The sequence below is a fragment of the Pygoscelis adeliae genome, unplaced genomic scaffold (assembly GCF_000699105.1).
Source record: "Pygoscelis adeliae isolate BGI_AS28 unplaced genomic scaffold, ASM69910v1 Scaffold443, whole genome shotgun sequence".
In the NCBI taxonomy this organism is placed as follows: Eukaryota; Metazoa; Chordata; class Aves; order Sphenisciformes; family Spheniscidae; genus Pygoscelis; species Pygoscelis adeliae.
In genome coordinates this window covers 214540-224151 of record NW_008824447.1, presented here as the reverse complement: position 1 = coordinate 224151, position 9612 = coordinate 214540, and the positions used below count along the sequence as shown (strand labels likewise).

At 41.7% G+C, this 9612-nt stretch overlaps 1 protein-coding gene across 1 annotated transcript; it reads right to left on the bottom strand.

Annotated features, from left to right (window-relative positions):
* Positions 1-2968: 2968 nt before the first annotated feature.
* On the bottom strand, positions 2969-9560 carry MANSC1 (MANSC domain containing 1). Its single transcript, XM_009321013.1, has 3 exons — positions 9269-9560; positions 8258-8398; positions 2969-4313 (listed from the first exon to the last, which is right to left on the bottom strand). The coding sequence occupies exons 1-3, from the start codon at positions 9486-9488 to the stop codon at positions 3310-3312; spliced, it is 1365 nt and encodes a 454-aa protein (XP_009319288.1). The 5' UTR covers positions 9489-9560; the 3' UTR covers positions 2969-3309.
* Positions 9561-9612: the final 52 nt, after the last annotated feature.

Below are 9612 nucleotides of genomic sequence, written 5' to 3'. Positions count from 1 at the left end.
AGCTACAGCATTTATTACACTCTCCAGGTGATTAAAGTCAATCAGCTTTTGGCCTCGAGCCATAACATAACTGGTTACCTTCAGAAAGAGCCACCCCAAGTGCACAGGTTGTCATCATATCGTGATGGCTGATGATCCAGTGACATGAGTGTGGTGCACAGTTAAGACCATAGGAGATGTCAATGGAAAAATAGAAGAATGCATAGAAATTTTAGACAAACAGTGTTGAAAAGCATAAAAAACTGTATGGATTTTTTACAGTTACTCTGTCTCACTCCTTTCTGTTTCATGACACAAGAGCATTATCCAGACAAATAAATAAGCTCCGAAAATGCATATAATTAAGCAGCATAGTTGAAAGAATGATGATAGAGAATCTTTCTCTCCTGCTCTGTTAACTGGCAATGCCAATACGTGACTAATAATGCAATCTGATTTAACATTATTAAAATGGAGAAGATAATGTGCTTAGTTTTGTTGTCTTCTACAGCTGTTCACTACCACTGTATGATATAGTAAGAAGTTTTAAAAGTGTGCGTATATAACCCTCCACTCAGAACCTCCCAATAAACAAAACAGCTTTCCTATAAAATGTTTTTGCAATGAAATAGCCATTGATTGGAAAGTTAAAAACCGATCTAATGAAAACAATTTCAAATTGGCGTCCTCTAAACTTGTCCATTCTATTTAATAAACTGTTGTTGCCCTCTAGTGTTCAAACACAGCTTGTAAATGCCCCTCCAGAAAGATCCAAACTGGTCACCTAATAATTCCCCGTTTGCTCTTAATCCAAGACAAATGGATGGGGAAAAAAAAAAAAGTGTTTCAGTACACCTGGCTAGAACCTACCTTTCTTTGCTCAAGCATAAAAAGGGATTTTTAATGTAAGAACATTTAAAGTTGTTTGATTCACTCAAAAATTGTGAAAGGCCACTCTGCTCGGTATCCTCACCAAATTAGTCGTGGAACCCATGCACCTCTCTGCTTTACTTCTGCCATTCACCATTCTTGATATATGTTGCTGTTTGGGTTGCAGGGTGATGTTTCTAATGATATCAGCCAAATACATGCCCAGTGCTCTGAACGACCCTGAGATATGTCTGCCTGCCGCCTCTTGAATGTATCTCTACTGTACTGGACTGTATCAATTAATACCAACCATCTCTCCCTCCAACAAATTTGTTATTACGGCAGAAATGCACAGTGAGGATTCAGGGGTTGTTCTCAGCACCTCTCCTGCAATAAGCTTCCGTGATGGCATCGGCAATGTAGAAGGCTTCTCACGAAGTTGTAGCTCTTTTGAGAAGATTGCAGTCAACCTCAGATCTGCGCCTGCATTTTTACAGCCCACAACTGGGCCTAGTACTTATCATTTTATTAACTCATTTCCCAGAAATGTTATTCCCCTTCGTCATGTTCCTTGACCAGAAACCTCTGAAAATAACTATTTAAAAAAAAACACCAAAAAATCTGAGGTTAAACAAAGTGCAGTCAACAGACAAACTGATGAGATACTTTTCTTTTGTAATTTTGTTCACTTTTAAGAGGTTATCCAGAATGTTTTTCATTTAAGCATTGTCAGACTTAAGCAGTATAGAAGACAGCTGGTTTTGTACCTATAAAGCAATTTGCAGCCCCCATAAAGTAAGAGTTCAACTTCTTGACATAAGGAACATTGACTTTTCTTTGATCTTTGAATAATGGAATTTTCAGAGAATTTTCTGCATGAAGTTATTGTCAGAGCTCTCAGAAAACTTGCCTCGAGGCCATTTTTGGATCACACCTGCTTCCCACTGCACTGAGCTTGTCAGATCTAAGAACCTCTTGGACGTGAGTCACGTTTCGTATTTTGTAATGGAATTATTTCCTTGTATTCATGAGGCACCCTTCCTTCTCTGTCTTGATGTTTGCTGTTGATTATGCTGCCTGCCACATGGATACTTTGAAATCTAGTCTTTCATTCTAAAAACAGGTTTAGACTGGGTGTATGTGAAGGGAAATGTGAATAATACGAACTGGAAATTGTGTAGCGAGCAGCAGATGCTCACACGTGCTCTCACTCATCTCTTGTTCCAGAGGCGGGGAAACGTATAGAGCAGCTATGCTTATTGCCAGTCACATGAAGATGACCCTAGAAGTGAAGAGGGTGTGCTTTGGGAGCCGGTAAGAGCTCTGCGTGTTCAGGAAGGACAGCAAGTCCAGCACTGTTGCGAGCAGCCTGGTGAGGGAAGTAGGAGAACGCCAGAAACCTGAAGATAATGCAACCTTATTCATCCGCTCCTGCTGACTGCAGGAAACTTCTTTGAGGTTGGCACCCTCCTACATAGCCACCATTTTCCTTCAAAACTTTCTTACTTCTCTTCAATCCCTCTACATGTTCAGCAAATGGAGACCACACCTTTTCTGTGTCTTCTGCCAATAATACAGCTGTCATCTTTGCTAAGCCCCCTCACAAGTTTCTGCCTGCTCTGTGATCAGGTGTTGAGTCTCAACTGTTAGGGATTTAGGTGTATTGGAACAGATTCTTTCTCGTGCATGTGCCAAGTCACTTGGTCATGATGTTTGTCACAAAAGACCTTGATTGCAGCTTGCTTTACTTTGATATGATAAAAATTCTTTCTCTCTGATACATACTGCAAAAACCCAATGTGCTACAGGGTGGCGAGCTCTTTGGAAAAGGCAAACTCAAATTTGCAGCACGTGGTTTTAAGGATAGCTTGCGATGTATGCAGAAAAAAGCATTAAAGATACATATATATCTGTAAACTATGTGTAGCTAAGGAAAATTAAGCCAACTATGTTATGTGTACTACAATTTTTACTGTTTGTACCTAAAAACATTTGGACGCAAAGCTCTACTACTAAATACTCCTTTAAGGCTACAGATAGAGTAAACAGAATTGCCAGACAGTCGTGTCACACTAGGGCATTTGGGTGCAAATAGCATTGAAAACACTCACACACTGCACAGGTACTCAATTTATTAGGTGTACTTCTATTCCACTAATCTTGTCACAGTACAGATTAAGCTCTTCAAATGTTTTTTTCTCCTTAAATATAAGACCTTCTTAGCTTAATTTGGATTTCAGTGTTTATTTTCCAGATTTAGTAATAAATCAAAAATGATAGACATTACAGTTCAGCATAGAAAAAGCAGTTCTCTTCTTCACCAAAGCCATCTGCCACTTTCCCATTAGTGGCCAAAAAAGGAATCCATCCTCTTCTGAGATTTCAATATCTACTGTTCCATTTCAGAGTCGTCCTCTCAAAGATGAGAGATGCTCCTCACTATCTTATTCCCTCTCCCCATCATACATCAGCATACATTCCATTGATCAAGTAATCCAGCCTGGTATAATGTCTCTTCTGAAGAGATTCATGAATTTTCTTCCCCGTCAGTGCAATAACTAGTAACAAGAATATCACTCCAAAAAGCAAAGCCGCTACAAGGCTGCTTTTTTCTCCCAGCTGAACAACACCTTTCTCTCTCAGAATACTCTCTGGCAGGTAGCTTTCTGAATCAGATGGGTCATAACCCTGAGGGTTGTTTTGGGAAGCCGTGGGGGAATCACTAGTAGATAGAGCGAAACCTGAAAAAGAGAGGAGGGTAACATGGCTGGTATCGTTCGAAGAGACAACTGTTGGCTCAGGAGGGATGGCTGGAGTTCTTAGCCCTGATGGGGCGGTAGCAGATCTGAAATTCATGGTCACCCGCGTGGTTGTTGAAGTAGAAGCAGAAGTTGTGGGACTGGAAAGAGGAACATGAGTAATAGCGATGGTGGTGGCAGGGATACCAGGTTTAGCTCTAGTGTTTGCAGCAGGCGGAAAGGTAGCTGTGGTGGTGGTGGTGGTGACAGCAGTAGGTTTAGCACCACCAGTAGGCAGAGAGGTTGTACGAGATTCCAGTCTGGTGGTACTTGTAGGCGGAGGAGCAAAAGTAGTACTGCTGGGTTCAGGAACACTGGACTGAGTGGTGGGGAATGAAGCAGAGGGGTTTCTGATTCGAACGGCAGAAGACGTATTTGACGGCAAGTTAATTACCTTCTGCCTCAGGATGGGGTCTAAGCTCTCAGGATGTCTTGCCCTTTGAGATTCAGGAAAAACCATATGAAATTCACTGCTGTCTAAGTGCTTGGCCACGTGGTTCAGGAGTTCAGATGCCTGATGAAAGACAGATTGTTGCAAAGCAGTGGTATGATTCTGATGGCTAGTCTGACTGCGAGAAATAAAGGCTCCAGCATCCGAAGACAAAGAATACCCATTTGAAGAAAATTCCTCACTTTTGAAGGATGTATCCTCCAGGGCATGGGTGTCTGGAAACACAAAAGAAATACCAGTATTTAGTTATTAAATCTATTTTTGACTACCGCAGGCTTAGTCTAACAATTCGTATTTCTTAGTAAGAGAGAAATAAGGGGGCTCCCCAAAGTAACGACTAATGAAACTGAGGCATCAAGATCTTCCGTTCTTTAAAATATAGTGAGTGACTTTTAAATTCTGTGTCGTAACACCTGTCAGTCTCAAGCCTGGGCACACCACACCCTGACTGCTGCTTCTTACAAAATTCACCTGTGCAGAGCGAGCGTCCCAATCTGATTGTTTTATACTCGTATTGCATGCATGTAAGTGTTTTATTTAGCAGTGCAATTCAGAGAGTAGGCCCATTACCTTTAAACCATTCTCAGCCTCTGTCAGTTAAGAAGTAGATATTATCAACCTCACTTTTATTTGTCAGATGTACACACTTCCACCTAGCCAAGACGATTATATACTCCCCTTCTCATAATATCCAAGCGCCCTGTGATTGTTTGATACACTTCAATTCACATACAAAAATTGTCTTATGATACAAGGTGGCAATAATATCCCTATTTTATAGATCATTTTATACGCATACTGATTTGTAGGAAAGACCTGAGCTCCTACTGCCATGCTAGAGGAAAGACACTACTCCAATAGTCTCAGAGGTGTTTGCAGTGAAGGCCTCCACAAGAAGCAAACTGCACTTGATCACTTCTCCAGAAGTCGATATGTATTGCTTGCAAACCAGGTGGGTGAATGTTATTTAATAGAATTTGGAAGCAGGGCAACAGCGTTATGCGACAGAAATTCCATACAATCGATAATCCAAGCAGCTACCTGATTCTACAGAGGTATTATAGAAAGACTTCGGGTGAGCACGAGCTCTTGGGCAGACTGTATATTATCATTCAGATTTTATATATATATATATATACACACACATATCTATAATATTTGCATGTGTGTGTATATATATATAATTGTTATCATTCAGTTGCCGCACAGAACATTTAAAAGGGAACATCCTCTCAAGTCGTTCTGACTCTCACTCATCTCTTTTTTTATAGAAACAAAGAGGTTTGTTAACTGCACTGGAATTGAAATAAATAACAAAAAGTCCATGACATTTTCATTGTCACTTTTTTCTCAAGTAGGAAGTCTTATCTAGAAGGATGGATTTATTTCAGTTTTATTATACATGCAAAGAAGCCTACTTGGCTGCTATTTTAATATATATTTCCAAGCCTGAAGACTCCACAAAAAAAATGAAATGCAAAAAAAACCCTCCCCAAAATAACAAACCAAAAACCTAGCAATGCTTTAAACAAGAGCACAGCAAACACTTCACCGAATCACAGACACCAATTTTTATCTTAACCTTCCAGTCAGGCACCAGCTTGTTAGCAAAGTAAGATCCTAAATAGAGATAATGGACCCCAACCACAAGGTCTGACTTAGAGAAAAGCCATGCTCTGTTTTTAGAGAGTGTCTTTAAATAACTAAATGTTCAGTTATTAGAGAATCAGAAACTGTATGGTCAAAACCGCCCAAACTCTCAGCTGCTTCTGCAGCTCTGGACACATTTCCACACCAGCGGGGAAATGACCTGTCACCACCAGGGAGTCGGTCCCCAGCTCACTTTTTCCCTGTTGCCGATGCACTCCCATGGACGCTCCCCCCTGTGCGTTCAAACAAACAGCGGGTGCAGCGTGACAGCTACAGCGCACTTGCAGCATGCTATGTCATCTTCAGTTCGCTCGCCTGGGCAACAGCTAGAAAAGCACAGAGCATGCACACAGCATTCAAAGGGCGGGCGGAGGGAGCACAGGGAGGCTGTGTGTGACGAGTCCCATATGGGAGTTAAGTATCCCTGCTACTCTGCAGCACTCGGATTAATTAACTGCCTGCACTAACTAACTCTACTTCACATTTTCAGCATCAAACATTGATTTTCTAGTATCCTTTGTCTCCATTTTAGACTACAAGCTCCCAAATGCAATTGCCCAAAACTGTCACATGCGAGGTACAGCTGGGGTACTAGGATAGATATGCTTGTTGGTAAGAAAGAACAAGGCCACTACACACATCAACCTCTAAAAAGAGATTAAAAAACCGAAGTGGTCCTGTCCTGCTGATATCTCAAATCCAATAAGCTGCATTAGATGCAATTGCCCAAAACTGTCACATGCGAGGTACAGCTGGGGTACTAGGATAGATATGCTTGTTGGTAAGAAAGAACAAGGCCACTACACACGTCAACCTCTAAAAAGAGATTAAAAAACCAAAGTGGTCCTGCTGATATCTCAAATCCAATAAGATGCATTAGAAACCAAACTTCAGGGTTGTCACTTTTAAAAACAAACTAAGCACCTCCTGAGCATACTTTGCTAGAACCCACAAGTACCTTAGTGGGGTGGAAAAGGCAAACACCAAAGTAGTACATGAAGAACAGAAATCAGAAATGTTATTTCTTTTCAGCAATAGCCCTTTGCGACTGGGACCAGGAAATGTTTTACTTCCCGAGTTGTTTCCATTAGTTACCAAGCCACAAGAATAGTTAAAAAAAGAAAAACAAAATCTCATTACTAACATAGCGTCAGTATTTTAAGTCGCTTTATTACCAAGAGTATCTTTCCCCCTTTTAGTTTGGTTTTCAGTGTAACCACATGCAGATTCTCATGTGAAAAAAACAGAGCTTGAAACGTTTGTCAGTTCCCACACCACTCAGGTGCTACATTTGAAAACTTATCAGGAACATAAGGTAAACAAGCTAGCATAATCTTTCCAAAATTCTATGTTCACAGAAGTTAAAAAATGCAAAATGAAAAAAAGATGGTATATGCAATCAAGTTGTTAACTGAGCATTACACTATATGCAGGAGGAAAGTACAAGCACAATTACAGTTCTTGTTTCTTTGTTTGAAACCCCTATATTCTTCTACGGGAGAAAGAGCTGGAGAAAAAAATAGTTCTAATAATAATTTTACAGGCATGCAATTCATTTGTTGCACATTGCTTTTGCCCAATTCCTGTGTGATTGTGCTTGCACAAAAATATTTGGTAACATTATGTGAGTAATCTTTCTACATATCCTGCTGTCGCTCCTTACATAGTTCCACTTTGAAAAATCCTCTTTTTCAGCAAAAGTTCAGTCCCTGGAAACACGAAATTTCTGCTCTCTCAAGCAGCCACACTGAAACCACCTTGTGAACCCTTGGCAGGAAGACAGTCAAATTATCAGCTTCTTATCTGAGCCGTTCAAACAGGTCTGGTGCAAGTCAACGTCAGTCAACAAGTAAGACTTGCTATTAAAAATCCCACAGCACATGACTGATAGCGAGAAATTTCCGCGTGTGCAGCCCACATGCCATAAAGCTTTGAGCTTAGTCCGTTTGCATCTGCACTTCAGGTTCCCTAACTGAAAGCAGAAGATAATGATTACTATTGCCAATTACTTGGTAACATCACAGCGGTGCTCCAAGGCTTGCCCAACAGTTGCTCGGTGTTTCTGCCTGTGTGTATACGGTATTCATCAGTGCAGCATGGATCCTTTGAATACGCAGCCAGCTACAAGGGCATTGTATTTCCATTGCTTTCAGCGATACTCTTCAGTGTTATGTACAGGAAATTTTCCTTCTTGAACGTATCAAGATGGAAGCAGCTTCTTTTTGTTTTAAGCAAGGGAAAATTATGAGGAGTTATGAATCTAACGTGAAGGACTTTCATAAGGATCCGGATGTTATTCCAGCTGGGAAGCTGGGTCCACGCAGGAGCTCACCACACACCTGCCCGTCCATCTCCCACAAAGCAAAAGAGCAGCATTTTCAAATCATAGCGCTCGGCTTAGAACATTTAACTAAAAACATAACCCCCCAAAATTTTCTGGTCTCGACTGAAAAGTCACAGGTGCAAAGGTCATCTAGTGTGGGGATCGGTGGCTTTTACTATTATTTACCTGTAGTTATCTTGTAGCTCACAAATCCTGTCGCAGGTTTCATTGGACAAGCCTCTGTGCTAGGGCAGTAAAACAGGTAGCAGTTTGGATGCGCGCTTGTCCTTCGAGTATCAAAAATCATCAAATTGCACTTCTTGTCTCCTGCAAAACATGATATATACATATTTTAGCAATAAGAACTTTTATACATCTTGATAATAAGCTCTGGTCTGTTAAATTAGTTTTTCCTTGTGTGAGTAAGAGGAAAAGTACTAACATATAACATTCCTACAGGAAAAACAACCCAGGACTGTGAAAGAATGGCCCAGGGCCAATATACGAAAGGTCACACCTTCCTCTTCCTGTACAGATGAACTTGGGGAAATAATGAGTCTAATCCCTCATCCTCCCCTCACCCGCACTGGTACCACACTGGCACCACTTCATATAATAATTTCTCGCTTACAAATCCTGATAAATCTGAAAACCTCTTCGATATACTCATGGGGAAGGAAATTATTTATACACTTTTCCCATCACATCCCAGGAATCTCTTGGCTTGTTGCTGCTTTGGGGGGGTTACTTTTGGCACTGTCATTTCTACTTGCTGCTGTATCTCCTGCTGCTCCAAGAGCTCGATGCAAAACAGTCACCTCAGAGAAGGGTAAGCACTCTCATTTTTGGCTAAAATTAAACGTAGCGCAAAATGTCAGTTACTTTGTAGCACGTCTACTAAATACAGCTTACACATCTTGGAGTTTGGGGGTCTGAGAGTTTTTAACATTTAAAATTATCAGTGTTTTTTACTGCAACTATTTTCCTGAATGCTCTGGGGTCTTGCATTAAGATCTAACATCACACTTGGCAAAACAGGATAGCAGCCGCAAGCTGTTACTAGTCGCAGCGTAACGAAAGGATAAATTAACGTTTCTGTGCTGAGTATAGAGAATACCCTTTTCCCAGGCAACTTCAGAAATAATTTCCCAAGCGTTCGTACGCAGGAACAGAAAAGACCGAAGGGGAGCGGGTTACCTGAGAGCTTTTCCCCTGAGCAGCAAGCGCGGACGCAAGCCTCTGGGGTCGGGGCGTACACCGGCTCTGCACCCCTGATGCCTTTGGGCAGGGATAAGTTTATATCGATGATGGTATTTTCCATTTTCTCCGCGGAGCACTCTTGACTCAGGGATGGTCTGGGCACCACGCAGGTGATGACCAGCAGGCAAACCGGCCACCGGCTGCTAGCGGGAGACATGGTCGCTCGGGTGGGGTCTTCGCGGGGCTGGGATGACGCCGGCCTCGGGGCACCCCTTACCGCAGACGTACCGGACCCTCCTCGGCCAGGAACCGGATTTCGCGGCGAGCTTCCCGAAGCGCTG

Excerpts from the sequence above, each read along its gene's own strand:
- MANSC1 (XM_009321013.1), bottom strand. The coding sequence starts at position 9,488 with ATGTCTCCCGCTAGCAGCCGGTGGCCGGTTTGCCTGCTGGTCATCACC. Across the intron at positions 8,399-9,268 it reads CTCAGGGGAAAAGCTCTCAG|GAGACAAGAAGTGCAATTTG; the intron begins GTAACCCGCTCC and ends CATGTTTTGCAG. Across the intron at positions 4,314-8,257 it reads GAGCTACAAGATAACTACAG|ACACCCATGCCCTGGAGGAT; the intron begins GTAAATAATAGT and ends TTGTGTTTCCAG.